We start from the raw sequence: 18,543 nt of genomic DNA on the forward strand, positions 1-18,543 counted from the left end.
ATGTTCCCTTTCGAGAAACAAGGTGAGGTGTGGGCCTAAAAAGCGAAAGTAAAGCTCTACCACACTGAGGAAAGCTGAAGATCCCTCGAAAAAAGGAATCGCACGTTTTACGGGGATTCCTGATAGGAATACAACCCTCTCTTTCTATTTATAATCTAATATTTTTGTTCCTGTGTTTCAATTAAAGAAAGTGACACAGTGAAACACTACCATATTCGACAGTTATATGAAGGTGGCTTCAATATTTCTAGGAGGACTAAGTTTAAAACTTTGTCAGAACTAATTGGGTATTAAACCTCCGATGCTGACAGGTCTTGTGTAAATTTAGGGAAACCTTATGTAAATATAAGTTTTATAATACAAGGACAAGGGCAATGTTTAAGTCAACAAGACAACTATCCAAATTGGGTTGCATTTTTCAATTTGATACTCAAGTTATTTTGCAATTTAAATACAAGAGGAATTTGCGTCTAAAAATGCTATGAAGTAGCTTATATCAATTGTAACTACCGGTTAACGGGACCTGAAAAATTGGATAGTTCTTCTATGAATGAATGTATTTTATAACCCATCATTAAAAAAAAGGCATGGCAGTGAAGTATCAAAAAGAAGAAAAAGGAAAACACATTCACAAATAGGAACAAATATATACAAAATAAAAACACGAATGAGCTAGACTTTTCGAAAAAGTAAACCACTCAAAGGGTTGCAAACCTCTTTTAAAATATGAAAAAATGGTTTTCTAATCTACTTCTTATCACTTTCATGAGGAAGAACAACAGCATTATATATTTTCGCGAGGAGCTTTTTTGTCATATTTGTTTGCGACAGCACTAAAGAAGCATAAGCAGCCCAGATTTTCATTTCAGTTCTAGCCACCAATAACTTTCTTGTTGAAGATATTGAATCTTCAATTGATAGACCTAGGTAAATAATCTCTTACCTAGATATAATAAGCTCTAGGTAAATAGAGACAGGGCAACGGATGCTCCACCAAGATTCACTGAAGTTGAAGCCAGCTCAGACGGGCAATTAAACTGAAGAACTTGGGATTTCCTAGCTTTAAGATTCAACCCAATCTTTCTAAATTTACTCAAAATCACATTAAAACTCTCCTCTAGACTAGACACTGACCAGCTAAAGTTTAGTAAGTCATCTGCATAACATAATACTGACGCGGTAATCGCTTTTACAACACACAAAATTGGTATGCTATCCTGAGCTGGCAGTGTAGCATTATTATACACCATCGGTGACGTAATTGCGCCCTGTTTAACACCTATATACACAGGGATATCAACCGGGACGATTGACCCCTCAATTTTCAGGCGCACCTTTAGGTGGCGATGCATATAAAATAGCGGACCAACAAATTCAATTGCAACCCCACATCTAATTAGCTCCAACATCGCCTGTGAATGAATCAATAAACAAAATGTATTAGTAATATCATACGCACTAACAACCAGAATCTTTTCCTTTCCCAACAGAATATACCAATACCGAACAAAGAGATCTCAGTGCCTGAAAGCACCCAAGCCCCCTTTGAAAACCGAACTGGAAGGGGGCATCTTACAAATCCTCTGAATATCATGAATAATCAACAGCTCAAAAAATTTTGATAATACGCTCGACACCGTAATAGGATGATATAAGTTGCAATTAAAACTTGATTTACCATTATTTTTTTAAACTGGTGTTATTCCTCCAATACAAAGGTTATCAGGCACAACCCCCGAACAAAATATAATCTAAAATAACAAAGCTAAATGCTCAAATAACAAGGCACTACCCAATTCCAAATGTCGCGCACAAAGCCCATCGTATCCAGACGATGATTTTTTCTTCAGTTTTCTTACTATATCTTTAATCATACCAGACGAGACAACAACCCTGCCCGTTTTCGGCCTTTTCTGTAAAATAATTTCAATCTCTTTATTAAATTGATCTTCAGCATTACTATCAGGGCACTTAAATTGCTCAGAAAAATGATTGACCCACTCAGATACAAGAATAACTCCGGAGCTCGGAAAACCAGAAGAACTAAGACGTAGCTTCTATATCAAATTGGAATTCTCAGCGATTTTGTTAGCCCTATTAATTTTCACATCTGCCATCTGCAGACTTAGTTCACAGTTGAATTTACGCTTGCAAAATATACGAGCTGAATTCACAGCACTAGGTCACAATCGTTCCACATTCTCAGCCAAAACTTCGAGTCAGAGCACGCTTTTAAAAGTAGAGGGTTTGAAGACCAACCGAATTTTTTGGTTTTTTTCCTATAGGTCTTCTATAGGTCTCAATAGGCAACGCATGATTGTTGATGCCTACTTAAAGTTACTTCAGACCATGCCCGTGGTTTTTTTGAGGCAGGAGGGGGGATGCTTGTAGAGCCTAGATTTAGCAATTATTGGAGGGACGTAAGTTTCAAGGCAGCATTACAAGATCTGGAAGATAATAATGTTGTTTAAAATTATATCTATCGACCAAGGGTTCTAGGCATTTCCTGATTTACTTTACTCTAAGCTCATACTGGGGGTCCAGCGTAGAAAGAGATATGTCTGTTTGCATCCATTCCAAACGGTCCTGGGCAAGCATGACTGCTTCTTGAATATAAGCTCCAATCATGGAGAGGTACTGGGTAATGCTGTCCCTTCATTTGAATCGGGCTATTCCAAGGGGACGATTCTACCTATATTAAGGGAGATAAGAATTGAAAAGTGTGCTAACGGATGCTTCTGCTGGTATGTGAATTAATTGGCCGAACCCCCATTGTGATCTTACAGCGAGCTGACGAGAGTCGGGGGCTGATCCGCGAGCGTTAGCAGTCGGGTGTTTGCGGCAAAGTTGCACTTGTCATCTTCCATTCACTTTAGCGAGTATTTTGAGCCAAATCTATGGCATCACGAGCAGAATCAGCAGCCGGCAAAGTTTCTGAACCGGAGAGAAGGACTTACGTTACGGTCGTGTTCTAGATCCACTGTTGATTTTCTTGGCTTATGGTGGGCTTTGATCGCACGGAATGGCATAATCGAGTCATGACAGACAAGGCTTTAGCGTTGAGCAACTGGACTTACATTTCAATTGAGTCGTCGTCCGTGACCGCATATTCAAGGTAAGTAAAAGACTTGATAATTTCAACAGCGTGCCCTAATTATTTGAATGATGATGAGTTGGTGGAATTGCCTGCCGGGTCGATGATCATTTTTTTTCTGCCATCTAGTATGTTTTGCCACTTTCGTGGTTACTTCCAACAGTATACTGAGGGCTGGCTCTAGTTCAGCCGGAGAAATGCATATTAGGGCAGTATCATCTGCGAAATCACAATCGGTTAGGACTCTATCGCCATATTTCAGTCCAAATTGGAGCCGATTCGTCGTTCGATCCATGGCATAATTAATTACTGCATTGAAAGTTCAGAAGTAGCAACACAGCCTTGCCTTACCCCAGTATCTATTTCGAATAGTGGGCTTCGACGACCATTGCCCTGGACAGAGCTTTTTGTAACAGTGTAGAGCGCCTTGAGCAGGCGGCAGTATTTGTCGTGGAGACCCGTTCGTTTTAGTATCAGCCAAACAGACTCACGGTCGAACGAGTCGAAAGCAGCTTTAAAGTCAACAAATGCAATGTATACTGTTCGGTGGAACTCACGGGCTTTCTCTATAATGTATATATGCTCAGTTGTGGATATGCTAGGCAGAAACCTGCTTAATGAATCCGAAGACACTTATGGAGGAAATAGTTACTTACTTCTATCGAGCAAGGTCATGGTGAATAGCTTGTAAGGATCTGACAGGAGGGTGATTCCTATGTAATTTGAGTAATCGCTACGGCTACCTTTGCGCTTCCATAGAGGAAGGATTATCCCTTCTTTTATCTTTATAGGTATCAATTCGGTTGACCAGACGAGGTAGAGCAGCATGCGAAGCCAAAGTAGAATTGCCGTTCCTCTGAACTTTAGCAGGTCGACAGAGATCCCGCCGATTCCCTGTGTCTTGTTGTTCTTCATTCTCTGCAGGGTTATTTGTATCTCTTCTACCGAAGGAGGACCAGGCTCTGGTAGATTTTCACATGGTGTTTGTTGAGTGGACGCAGTTAGGTTGGGATCAACAAAGATTCTTTCGGCATTTAGTAGCGATGCGAAGTGCTCCTTCCGTCGATCAAGTTGCGCATTTTCATCTTTTAACATTTGGCCAGAGACGGATTTACCCCCTGGAAAATACCCCGTAGAAAATATCTCCCAGGAAAATACCACCCTCAAAATAAACTACGGAAAATACCTCCCCCCCCAGGAAACTATCCCAGTGTAAAATTCCCCCACCCTCCAGTAAACTACCACCAGTGTAAAACTCCCTCCCCCCCCCCGACACACACACACAAACGGAAAATAGGGTTTTCTAAATTTGAGGATGTTTTTTTAGTCGTGCTGTTTTAGTATAGCTGAGAAGTACTAAGGAAAGAGGAAATGAGGAATTTATACCCCATTTGTATCTTAAAATTTAGGAAAAACCGCATTTCAATTTTTATTGAAAAGACCTCCATATGAAATTCTGCAATTTTTGGCAGTAGCGGGCACCAAATTAAAAAAAAAAAGAAGAGAAAATAAATGTAGGCGAAAAATCCTTGAAATTAAGCTAAAAACGTTTGGCACTAAAAGGTTTAGCTTTCCTTCGAGAGCATAGTTGGCTTTGGGAGCAAACAAGTTCTTATTGTTTAAGTTTTTCCAGACGAAAGCCTTTTCAAACTCTACGAGTTAGTTTTATTTTATTTCAACTGTATAACAACCAAAAATAACCATTAATAAACTATTGAAACCCAAAAGAAACAGAATTACAAAAGATAACCTAGTCAAACTCAAAACGAGCAAAAATTAACAGGAGCTGGTTTGACAATTCCCATGCCTTTTTAAGACTCGAATATAATTTGCACTTAACTAAAGAAAAAACAAATAACCATGGATTGTCAGTTTAATATAGATTTACTGATATTTCTTCCTTACAGTCTTAATAACTCTTTATTTATTAAAGTAAAAAAATTAAACCATTTAATTTGTTTTTGGTTTCAGTAGAGCAAATTATTTTCTGTTCTTGAGAGGGGATGGGGGTTGCCAGCCCTACTATTGTTAATTACAACCCCTCCTCCGTCTTAAAAAAAACTCCCCGCGAAAAATGTCTGTATTTTTCCCAATAGCAAATACTATCTGAGAGTAACTAACAAATTACAAACTAATTAAAATAAATTCTAATGGAGAAAAGGAGGGGAGTGTAAGAGAGAAATTGATATTTAATCCCTAGACCAGTAGCCAGGATTTTGTTTGGGACTATTTTGAAAAGTTAAGTTCTGGTATCTTTATTTTGGAAACTGATTGCCCCCCTCCCCCATTTTATCAATTGATGCTACTGATGACTCTTGAAACTCTATATCATTCAGTCACTAAATTAAACCTGCTCAGCAGAACGTATTTTTATACAAGGTGTTGAGCAAAAAGTAAAATGCATAAGATCACATTAAGCTGTAGTATTTCAAAAACCAACCAAACAAGTGATCTTCTTTTTTATAAAGAACAGTTTATTTTGTGAAGGGGAAAATCAGAAATTCTACCAGACTACAGGTAAATGAAGAAAGAGCTCATAATGATCGACTACAAGCACTGGCGGATCCAGGGGACCAGGGGATGGGCCCCAAAGATTTCTTATGCCCGCCCTCTTTCCCTCTTTTTTTTTTGCTTTTTTCACTTTATGTTTAGGATCAATTAGTCAATTTGGTCAATTATTGTTACCTTGGTCACATTGCCCCTCCTCCTCCTCCCCCACATTTTGCTTATTGGCACCCTTGTCACATTGGTCCTCCCCAAGATTTCGTCTAGATCCACCCCTGACTACAAGATACCAAATTATTTCATGTACACCAATACAACTAAGCAATTAATCAAACAGTTCGTGGTAACGAACTGTATAGTAAGGAGAGACCCAGCTCAATAGTAACCAAAACTCTAAAAAATTGAATTTTGATATCAATAGCTACATCAAAAGAATTGCATTTTAATGCTGATTTCAAATATATAAGTTTCATCAAGTTTAGTCTTACCCATCAAAAGTTACGAGCCTGAGAAAATTTGCCTAATTTAGGAAAATAGGGGGAAACACCCACTAAAAGTCATAGGATCTTAACGAAAATGACACCATCAGATTCAGCGTATCAGAGAACCCTACTGTAGAAGTTTCAAGCTCCTATCTACAAAAATGTGGAATTTTGTATTTTTTGCCAGAACACAAATCACGGGTGCGTGTTTATTTGTTTGTTTGTTTTTGTTTTGTTTTTTCATTTCCCCAGGGGTCATCGTATCGACCAAGTGGTCCTAGAATGTCGCAAGATGGCTCATTCTAATGGAAATAAAAAGTTCTAGTGCCCTTTTTAAGTGACCAAACAAAATTGGAGGGCATCTAGGCCCCATCCCACGCTCTTTTTTTTTTCAAAGTCAACGGATCAAAATTTTGAGATAGCAATTTTGTTCAGCATAGTCGAAAACCAAAATAACTATGTCTTTGGGGATGACTTACTCCCCCACAATCCCTGGGAGAGGGGCTGCAAGTTTCAAACTTTGACCAGGTGTTTACATATAGTAATGGTTAATGGGAAGTGTACAGACGTTTTCAGGGGGATTTTATTTTGGCTGGGGGTGGGGCTGAGGAGAGGGGGCTATGTTGGAGGATCTTTCCTTGGAGGAATCTGTCATGGGGGAAGAAAAATTCAATGACAAGGGCGCAGGATTTTCTAGCATTACTATAAGAAAACAATGAAAAATAAACATGAAAACGTTTTTTTCAAATGAAAGGAAGAAGTAGTATTGAAACTTAAAACGAACAGAGATTATTACGTATATGAGGGGTTCTAAAATACTTTAGCATAAAGAGCGAGGTATTTAGGAGGAGATAAATACCTTGCTCTTTATGCTAAAGTATTTTTAGTAATTTCAACTATTTATTCTATGGCCTTTCTGATTCAGGGGTCATTCATAAAGAATTGGGACAGAACTTACGATTTAGTGTAAAGGGCGAGGTATTAACGAGGGTACAAACCCCCTCGTATACATAATAAAAATATAAGGTTATGAAAGTTTGTTACGTAAGTTAATTCTTAAAATACGTATATGTTTTACTAATAAAAATGTTCGTTAAAAATTAAAAGTTCTAGTTGCCTTTTTAAGTAACCGAAAAATTGGAGGGCAACTAGGCCTCCTTCTCCACCCCTTATTTCTCAAAACCGTCTGATCAAAACTAAGAGAAAGCCATTTAGCCAAAAAAAGAATTAATATACAAATTTCATTTTAATAATTTATGTGCGGAGAGCCAAAACCAAACATGCATTAATTCAAAAACGTTCAGAAATTAAATAAAAAAAAACTAATTTTTTTAGCTGAAAGTAAGGAGCGACATTAAAACTTAAAACGAACAGAAATTACTCCGTATATGAAATGAGTTGTCCCCTCCGCAATCCCTCGCTCTTTACGCTATAGTTTGATTCTTTGCCACAATTCTACTTTTTAAAACAATTAAAAGTTTTAGCGTAAGGAGCGAGGGATTGTGGAGGGGACAACTCATTTCGTATACGGAGTAATTTCTGTTCGTTTTAAGTTTTAATATCGCTCCTTACTTTCAGCTAAAAAAATTAGTTTTTTTTATTTAATAATGTTAAAGCTAAATTGGTTTTTATAATAATAGTGACTTGGTAATAAAGGTGAGGTCGCATAAAAAAAAAGAAAAAAAGTGACAGAACACTTTTCGAAACGTATAAACGGTTATAGCTAGAAGAAGTTACATGAAGAAAAATTTAACCAGATGAATCTTGACCTGAAAACTATTTGTAGCAACACTAAAATAACACAAAATCTCCCTAACATAATCTCCCTAAAAAGAAAAAAAAAAAAAAAAAAAAAAAAAAAAAAAAAAAAAAAAACTTCATAGGTGCACAAAGTCTTTTTTGCGGGAAGATCTACTCACGAAGAAGCTGGCTCATTTTACACAACATTCTGACTGATTACTGAGCATTGAGATCTTTTGAGAACTGATTACTGAGCATATGTGTCACCTTCAGATAATCTAAAAAAATAAAGGGGGTTGACTCTCTGTCCGATGATCAAACAGTTCGTGGTAACGAACTGTAAGTAAGGAGTTACCCGGCTCCATAGCAACCGAAACTCTCAAAAACGGAGTTTTGATACCAATATATATATCAAAAGAATCGTCTTATTATGCTGATTTCAAATATGTAAGTTTTATTAAGTTTAACCTTACTGATTAAAGGTCACAAGCCTGAGAAGATTTGCCTAATTTTTAGAAAGGGAGGAAACACACCTTAAAGTATTGGAATATCAATGAAAATCATATCGTCTGATTCAGCATATCAGAAAACCCTTCTGTAGTGGTTTCAAGCTCCTATCTACAAAAATGTGGAATTTTGTAAATTTTGCCAGAAGAATGATCACGGATGCGTGTTTATTTGTTTTTGCTTTTTTTCCCAGGGGTGATCGTATCGACCCAGTTGTCCTAGAAGATCATAAGAGGGCTCATTTGAACGGAAATTAAAAGTTTTAATAACCTTTTCAAATAATTAAAAAAATTATGATGAAACCTGGCCCCCTCCCCTCCCTTTTTTCCCGAAATCAATCGATCAAAATTTCGAGATAGCCATTTCACTCATAAAAATTGAGTGGCCTAATAACAATGCCTTTAGATATAGCAGAACCCCCCACGGCCACAGGGGAAAGGTCTTTAATTCATAAAATTTGATCTTTTTTTACAGAGTATTTGTTATTATGAAGTATGTATACATTTTCAGGTGGGGGCAGGAGTTAATTTTTTGCGGAGCGGTTTTCAACGAAGAATTTCCTATGGGGAGAAAAGTTTCCAGGAGGTCTACCTGTCAGGAGAAATTATAAATTGGGGGAATTCGCCAGAATCTATGGATAAAATTCTTTTTAAATTTCTTGCTTTCTCTTTTCCTTCTCAATTTTACGCATGGAGCTGTTAAGGGTGACTGTCCGGGGTAAATTTTCACCGATACTAAATTGTCTAGAAGATATTTCTGTAGGGGGTGATTTCTCTGTGGAGGGGTCACAATTCCTGGTACAACTTAAAAACGATCTGATATTAATTAAATAAACAAGTTTAAACGCTGTATAAAGGTTTTTTTTTTAACTGAAAGTAAGAAGTAACAATAAAACATAAAACAGGCAGAATTTATCACGTGTAGGAAGGGGATCGCCCCCTGCTAAATACCTTGCTCTTTACGGTAAAGTTTGAATTGTGTTCAAATTCTTTAAGAAGGACTTCTGAAACACAAGGATTTTTGATTAGAACAATAGAAAGCTTTTTTAAGAGTGCTAAATAACCTTAGCGTAAAGAGTTAAGTATTGAGGAGCACGCAATCCCCCGTTTCGTTTTTTTTTTTTTTTTTTTTTTTTTTTTTTTTTTTTTTTTTTTTTTTTTTTTTTTTTTTTTTTTAATAGCAATTGTAAAGTGTTTACGGTAATTCGTTTGGATGTTTCCATTGCTTTGTCTTGGTGAGAATGATTCATTTCTTTCATAGTGCTAATTTTTTATCCTTGGTCAAGGATGTATACAGAATTTTCGTTCGAGAGAGGAGGATATTTTTCGGAGAATGAGAGGGTGTTAATACCAAAAAAAAAACTTCTGAAAACACATCAAAAAGTTGTTAAAGTGCATTATTGTAGGGTTTTTAAGAGCCCAACAAAATTTTTAAGGAGGGGTTCGAGACCCAGAGCCCACCTTCCTGGATACGGTCTTGTCCTTGGTTCACAAAGGTAAACTGGCAAATTATTCAAGGTGGAAGAGCGTGGTTGAAATAAACGAGGATTGTGTTTTACTCCCATACTTTCAGGACAAAAATACGTTGTTGTGTCCATTTTTTCATAGATAATTTTGTTGAATGGGGCAGCTACAATCAGCTTCTCAGTCATGTAGTTTTTAACTCTAATTATCTCTTCCGTTGCTGTTGCTGCCATGATAAAAAATTGCTAGAAAAATCACCCAGCTGCCTGATATAAGTTGATCCTGGATTTTTTTTTTTTTTTTTTACAAACGGAAAAAATAGAATATATAAGAAATAAGCAGAAATTAAACACAAAAAAATCACTTAAAGCACTATTCACAAAAAAAGCCTCGAAGCGCAAATTTGCTGACGCTGATTTACGTTCAGCACGGAGCTAAATTATATCCAAATGATGGAAAGGATCCTGGACATGGAAATTCTGAATTATTTTTTAATTGCTGCACAAAGAAGGAAGATACACTAAATATTTACAAAACATTAAGAATTTTTTCCTAAGAAGTGACATATCCCTTCCTGTCAGGAGGAGGAGTGCTCCCAACAAACACGTAACGTCGGGCGTAACGTGAGGTTAAGCCAATTTTTCCAAGATCTTTCCGGCAAAACTACCTCGATTCGGTACAATCGAACCATAACTAGAATATAAACTTTCCATTATTTGACAACAAATTGCCTCTCTTGTCTGACGCAACACACAAGCAAACCGTGCTCCCGGATAAATTAATGAATCGACACAAGACATAGCTCAAGTTCCGGTAGAAACAGAAACTGGTTAACAATGGTTTAACACTCAAAATTTGCACCTGAAACTATTAAATCGCCGATCAATATTAGAAAAACCATACAAGAGCCTATCAAAATTCGAATGAAGAGCCTCGTGCGTTTTACTAATCAGTAATACATCGTCAGCGTACGCGAGATACGTTATTTCCACACTGTTAAGATACGAAGTGGGCAAAAGGCCATCCAGAACATCAGCAATAGCCGACTTAAATATGCTGGGCGATAGCACGCTCCCTTGGCGGACTCCACTTTATTTTTAAATCGGAACACGCAGCTTCGAATCACATTTAGCAAAAACAATAGAATTACAGTACCAATGAAGTAGTGTCGCAAATACACTTTTATTAACACCCGCTCTAATCAAAGAAGCGATTGTTTGATGATGATTCACATGATCAAAAGCCTTCAAAATATCAACTGTACAAAGGAACGCTGATGGATTGGGCCTCAGCAAGCATCAGACAAAATCCAATGGGCATGTTGACAAACAAGTCCCTTCGAGAAACCGATTTGATTTGCACCGCAATCTTCAACAGTGGTAATGGGCAATATTACAGCACAAACGTTATCTGGCCAACAAGAAAATATACCTTAACACTACATACCTTAAAACTACGTAAAATATATCTTAACACCACCTTACACATACCTTAACACTTTGCTCGCACTACAAGCAATTGTGATGGCCTATAAGAATCATAATAATCTGTAGATTTACCTTTCTTTAGCACAAACGTTATATGGCCAACTAGAAAACCATTTGGCACGATTACATTGCACAAAATCATTCGAAAAATTAACTGGAGGTGAGAATGAAGTTCAGTCAGTGCTCTAAAAAGATTTTCGGAGCAGAGACCTTCACTGTCGTGTTAGGACAAGGGTTTTAACTTCAGTAAAGCTCGTTGTGTTCTTGTAATTGTAATAGCAGGGATATATGATTGCGTGGATCAAGTGGGCAGTTGTGAATAAACACAAGCAGAAACTTTAGTGCTGATCGAAGGATTCTTATCAGTGAAAGTGTCCTTATAATGTTCTTCCCATGCACTAAGTGAGAGATTGGAAGGTGGTTGGCCATACGATCTCTCTCTGGTTTTTTTAAACTAAAATCTTCAGAATTGGCAAATATCAAATTTTGCTCTAGTGTGAACCTAAGGTTAGTTTTTACGATGGAAGGTAATGTCGTCCTTTTCAAAATCATTTAAATTATACATTTTTACCCAAGGCTTTTCTGAAATATCATGCACTCCATCATGTTTTTTCGTTTACTTTTCCGTTTGATAATCCCCATCCCCCCACCAAAAAAAGATATCTTTACTGTGGCCGACCCCCTATGAGAAACATGAAGGATCCTGATAATATAATCAAATGTCGCCTGAATAACTTTTTCTCATAAAAATTCTATTCAAATTTATTGCTATCAATTAAGGACTTTAACCAACTAAATTTAAATATATTAAAATCAGTTATGCAGTATTTAATTAAAGGAAAAATCAGCCTTTTAGATTGACATAATATTAAAAATATGGAAGTTAATCTGCTCTAAAAAGAAACGAAGCATACAAATTCGTCATTGATAACCGTCCCTTACAATAGGTTATACCTAAGTGTAGACCGATTTAGCGTCATTCAGCTTTCGGACATGGAAAAATGGTAAGTCAACCTACAGGCTACTGATCTTACTTTCGTTTTTCCAGTATTTGTCTTCCTATAGACCAATTCTTGACGCAAATGTTTCAAAATTGTTACATATGCTAATTGTAAAATCAATAAAGCATAAGCCAAACTTTAATGCAAAGAGTGGAGGGCTTAGGGTGGTGGTAGCCTCATAATATATAGAAAAATCTCGGTCCGTTTTGACTTTGTTTTCTTTTGATGAAAAATATAAGACCTTTCAAACAGTTCGTGGTAACGAACTTTAGCAATATTAAACGAAATAGAAACATCAACAGAAAACATTATCAAAGGTTACGGGCCTGAGGGAATTTACCTTATTTTGGTAGACAGGGGGAAATACCCACAAAAAGTCATATCACTAAATAAATTCATTCGTTTATACAAAAAGAATAGGTGGTACAGTTCATTCCAGACGGTTAATATTTATTGCATAATTGTACAAAATTTATGGAGGGGGAGGGGGTCAGTGAATCATCTTTGTGGGAAAGGGCTGCCTGAAGTGTCAAAAGCGAATCTTTGGGCTCAAAATTTTCTAGCTTTTTGAGAGTTGTCTTGAAAGACGCATACGCTTACTTACACAAGGTGGAAGGGGTCAAAAATGTAGTGGACGCACATCTTTTTAAAGGTGATTTTATTTTGACAAACAGTATGCAAAAGCTGCACTTTAGTGTATTGAGAGGGGAGATGACAGCCTCACTTGAGAAGAAGGGGCAGAGCCTCTTCGAGAGAGAAGACCCCTACGTTTTTGCCATGAGGACGACTATCAGAAGGGAATACCAGATCTCTGTCAAGGTTGAAATTAGGGAGAGGGAGTCAAATGTTAACCCACTGAGGGATGAAAAGGGAGAAGGCTATGTTCTTATTATCGGGACATTTTACAAAAAAAAAGACTGTTGAAGCTCAGTCAAACTTGGTGTCAAAAGCAGAGTTACTCTAGAGTGACACAGAGAGACTTATTGCAATAGGTAACCTTTTTCAATTTCTTAGAATATTTTAGGCCTTACCTCTCGACCGACCAAATCCGTGAGGCAGCGTTGAGAGTCATCTCTTTGGATTTCATCCCGACTTTGTTCATTGGTCAAAAGGAAAATAAAAGGAATCCCAAGCCAACCAATGAAATTCGTTTTATTATGTTTCACTGAAGGTAACAAGACAGTTGCCGACGGGTTTGTTCTTGTTTTTGCTTTGCTTTTTGACGGGAAAAAACATCGTTCGTCGTTACCAGTGGTCTTAAGATGGATCAAACAGTTCGTGGTAACGAACTGTGGTAAGGAGTGACCCGGCTCAATAGTAAACAAAAGTCTAAAAAATGGAATTTTGGTACCAAAAGCTACATTAAAAGAATCGCATTTTAATGCTGATTTTAAATATATAAGTTTCGTCAAGTTCAGTTTTACCCATCGAAAGTTACGAGCCTGAGAAAATTTGCGTTATTTTAGAAAATAGGACGAATCACCTCTTAAAAACCATGGAATCTTAACGAAAATCACACCATCAGATTCAGCGTATCAGAGAACCCTACTGTAGAAGTTTCAAGCTCCTATCTAGAAAAATGTGGAATTTTATATTTTTTGCCAGAAGGCAGATCAGGGATGCGTGTTTATTTGTTTTTTTGTTGTTTTTTTTTCCCAGGGGTGATCGTATCGACCCAGTTGTCTTAGAATGTTGCGAGAGGGCTCATTCTAACGGAAATGAAAAGTTATAGTGCCCTTTTTAAGTGACCAAAAATATTGGAGGGCACTTATGCCCGCTCCCACGCTAATTATTTTCCAAAATTAACAGATCAAAATTCTGAGATAGCCATTTTATTCAGCGTAGTCGAAAAACCTTATAACTATGTCTTTGGGGACGACTTACTCCCCCACAGTCCCCGTGGGAGGGGCTACAAGTTACAAACTTTGACCAGTGCTTACATATAGTAATGGTTATTTGGAAGTGTACAGACGTTTTCAGGAGGATTTTTTGGTTGGGGGAGGGGCTTGAGAAGAGGGGGATATGTTGGGGGAACTTTCCTTGGAGGAATCCGTCATGGGGGAAGAAATTTTCCATGAAGGGAGCGCAGGATTTTCTAGCATTATTTAAAAAAATACGATGAAAATGTAAATATGAAAAGGTTTTTTTCAACTGAAAGTAAGGAGCAGCATTAAAACATAAAACGAACAGAAATTATTACGCAAATAATCGGCTCATTTCCTCCTAATACTTCGCTCTTTATGCTAAAGTATATTTAGTAATTTCAACTATTTATTCTACGGCTTTTGTTATTCAGGGTCATTCTGAAGAAATTGGGACAAAATTTAAGCTTTAGTGTAAAGAGCGAGGTACTGACAATGGGGTAAACCCCCTCATATACGTAATAAAAACATGAGAATACAGAAGTTCGTTACGTAAGCTAATTTTTAGGTTACGTATATCTTTTACTAATAAAAATATTGGTAAAAAAATTGAAAGTTCTAGTTGCCTTTTTAAGTGGCCAAATAATTGGAGGGCAACTAGGCCTCCTCCCCCACTCCATTTTTCTCAAAAGTCGATCAAAACAACTATTTCGAAAACTCTATCAGTTCTGCGAGCCATTTGAAGGGAATTGGATACCAACAACGTAATTTTAATTATATTTGTAATATTATTATTTTTTATATATGATTGTTTCTTCCACTGCTGCTGTTGGTATTCAGAAAAAAAATATATAATCATGAATTTATAGAGGTGCTGCTGCTGTTGTGGAGAAGAAAAATTGACGAGCTGCCTGATAAATTCTTATGATTCAATAAATTTCCTGATAAATCAGATTAAATTGCTTAATCCAGCGACTACAACTGCCGTGACAAGCAAATATAGTTTTTGTATGAGCCTAGAGAAAGAATTCCAGTTTTACCCTTTGGTGCCCACCCCACCTCTGTGGGTTTGATCACACAGTTCTGTCAGGGGTACCAATTCATTAAACTGTATATGGGAAAAGATTTCTTTTTTTCTGTTTTTGGAGGAGGAGAAATATACTTTTCAAAGTCTAGGGGTGGGGTGGACATTTTTTCTAAATCTTATTTTTGATTAACAATAAGAACTTGTTTGTTCCCAAAGCCAACTATGCACTTTCTTTTAGTAGGTATTCTTTTAGTAGGGGCCCATAATATATATATACATATAACTCTTTTTTCGTTATTCAAAACTTTCCATCTTATCAATTTACGTAAGAATTCTTTTTTCCAGGTGCCATGAATAAAGGAGGATGGGGATACACATGCAGTAGGGTTTTACTTATGAACTAGCAGTATTCAAAATTTTCTTTTGATTTTCTTTCTTTTTATAAGTTTGGGTTAGAATAAGAGGTCACTTGCATTAGGACATTTGTAGTAGTTATCTTTCAAATTTGGGGCGATAGATGGAAGGAGTAGGCCATGGGGCATAGACTTTTCATCCCATTCAGGCAGAATTTTTACCTTCCGGGGTATAAAGTCGTTTTCTCATAGCATTTTTTCTTTGCATGATTATTATTGACTTTTGTCAACCCCTGATAACAACATTAATTTCCAAATAACTTTAATGGACGTGGAGGCATTTTTTGTTGATAATTTTTTCGTGTATTTAAGACTTGACGCTAATATTTTCTTTGTTCTTAAACATAATTGTTACTTTTCAACCCTCTCCAGCACATGTAATCAATCAAATTTGACGGCTATAAATTTAGCGTTTCTACGAAGTTATCTTCTGATAAGCAAAATCTTACAAATATACAAATCTTTCCAGATTTTCTCAACCTCGTAGCCTTTGACGGATAATAATAAATTAATAAAATTTATATATTTGGAATCATACTGAAACCCGATCCTTTCGAGCATTATTACAATAAAAATTCCGTTTTTTTATGACTCTCAATAAGATTTCTTGAATATCAGAAATGGCACGCCCCTTTTTGCTGAAACCTAACTTTTTTTCAGGGTTGTAACTATCGTTTGAAATGTAATAATGGGTGAAATACAAAAAAAAACATGTTATCTTGGGCTCATGCATATCCCACTGTTTTTTTTTTGTTTTTTTTTCGACAGCCTTTGCTGTCACTCAATTTCAGAGGCCTATTAAACTTTATTTTCCTTTGAGTTATACCTTCTTGTTTAATATTTGAAGGTTTTAACTAATTTTTTCTATACATTAGGATTTGTTTCAAATCTCTATTATTTTCTAGAATATATGGATATCCCACGGAGGTTTTTTTTTTTTTTTTCGAGAGCCATTGGCCGTTACTTAGTTTCAGAAGGCTTTTAAGTTCAATTTTTGTAGTTACACCTGTTTGCTTTATATTTAGAGGGTTTTAGCCAATTTTTTTAGCTTATGGATTGATAAAACTCAGATTTTGGTAGCTAGCCTTAGAACACTAACCCTTTCTTGTGCCTGCGTGTTTGGCCGTGTTTAGAGAAAATATGATCTCAGAAACTTCAAAGGGGTATCTTTTTATTGAAAATTCAATTTGTTAATTTTAAAGCTGATTTCGAATCGGTCGACCTTGAGTCTGTTTGGCTGATACTAAGACGAATGGGTCTCTACGGCAAATACTGCCGCTTATTCAAGACGCTCTACACTGGCACAAAAAGCTCTTTCCAGATTAATGGTCGCCGAAGCCCACTATTTGAAATGGATACTGGGGTAAGGCAAGGCTGTGTTGCTGCTCCTGAACTTTTCAATGTGGTGATTGACTATCCCATGGATCGAATGACGAATTGGCTCCAATTTGGACTGACATATGGCGATAGAGTATTAGCCGATAGCGATTTCGCAGATTATATTGCTCTGATATGCATTTCTGCAGCTGAACTAGAGCCAGCCCTCAATATACTGTCGGAAGTAACCCTGAAAGTGGCACAACACATTAGATACACAGAAAAAAATGGTCATCGACCCGGCAGGTAATTCCACCAACTCACCAGCATTCAACATATAAGGGTTGAAACTGTTGAACCTGTCAAATCTTTTACTTACCTCGGATCTGCCATCTCGGATGACGACTCGATTGAAATGTAAGTCTCGTCATTCATCCCTAAAGCCGCGTCTGTCATGGCTCGATTATGTCGTTCCGTGTGGTCAAAGCCCAGCATAAGTCAAAAAACAAAAAAGGGGATCTAGAACACGACCGTAACGCAAGTCCGTCTCTCCGGTGCGGAAACTTTGCTGCCTGCTGGTTTTGTTCGTGATGCCATAGACAATGATGCCAAATGATCTTTGGCACAAAGATACTTGCTAAGGCGAATGGAAGGTATCAAGTGAGAATTTGTCTCAAACACCCGACTGCTAACCCTCACAGATCAGCCCCCAACTCTCATCAGCATGCCGCAAGAACACTATGGGGGTTCGTCTAGTTGATTAGCATACCATCAGAAGCACCCATCAGCACACTTTGCAATTTTGATCCCTTTAACGTGGCTGGAATCACCCCCTTAGAAGAACCCAGTTCACCTAGTACCTCTTTATGATTGGAACTGATCTTCAAGAAGCAGTCATGCTTGCGCAGGACCGTTTGGAATGGAGGGGAAGAGTCAAATCTCTTTCTACGCTGGACCCTAGCATGGGCTTTAAGTAAAGTAAATCAGGAAATGCCTAGTACCATTGTTAAATAGATATGATTTGAAACAACATTATCAGCTTCCTGATCTTGTAATGCCGGTTTGAAACTTAAGTCTAACAAAAGCGAAATCTAGGCTCTACATTCTTGTCCCCCCCTCCTGCCTCGAAGACGCCACGGGCTTGATCTGATGTAACTTTCAGTAAGCAACAACAGTCACACGCTGCCTCTTGAGCCCTATAGAAGAATGATCCAATAATTCAGGTCCCGTTAACCGGTAGTTACAATTGAAAAAAGTTACTTCATGGTATTTTTAGACGCAAGTTACTCTTGTATTTAAGTTACACCTTCTTTAATTGAAACGCAGAAGAAAAAATATTAGATCATAAATAGAAAGAGAGGGTTGTATTCCTATCAGGAATCCCCGTAAAACGTGCGATTCCTTTTTTTGAGGGATCTTCAGCTTTCCCCAGTGTGGTAGAGCTTTACTTTCGCTTTGCAGGCCCACACCTCACCTTATTTCTCGAAAGGGAACATATGTGCTCCTCAGAGGCAAAGTCTAGACAATATTTGACCTTTAACCTTTCCTTTGACCTTTGAATTTGTTGTTATTTTTTGCGTGATGTTTTATTCTTAGAATTCCAGGAAATTTTATATACCAAAATGTTGTATATCCTGGCTAAGAA

The 18,543-nt window shown here is 37.2% G+C and overlaps 2 protein-coding genes across 13 annotated transcripts in view; one reads left to right on the forward strand and one right to left on the reverse strand.

Annotated features, from left to right (window-relative positions):
* Nucleotides 1-18,543, forward strand: part of LOC136033883 (uncharacterized) — a 611,411-nt gene that overhangs the window by 101,252 nt on the left and 491,616 nt on the right. The window lies entirely within an intron of this gene.
* LOC136033476 (uncharacterized) lies at nucleotides 3,743-4,189 on the reverse strand. Its single transcript, XM_065714224.1, has one exon. The coding sequence runs from the start codon at nucleotides 4,187-4,189 to the stop codon at nucleotides 3,743-3,745; it is 447 nt and encodes a 148-aa protein (XP_065570296.1).

This window comes from Artemia franciscana, chromosome 12, assembly GCF_032884065.1.
Source record: "Artemia franciscana chromosome 12, ASM3288406v1, whole genome shotgun sequence".
Taxonomy (NCBI): Eukaryota; Metazoa; Arthropoda; class Branchiopoda; order Anostraca; family Artemiidae; genus Artemia; species Artemia franciscana.

What these genes read in the sequence shown, in the direction of transcription:
- LOC136033476 (XM_065714224.1), bottom strand. Translation starts at nt 4,189, where the DNA reads ATGTTAAAAGATGAAAATGCGCAACTTGATCGACGGAAGGAGCACTTC.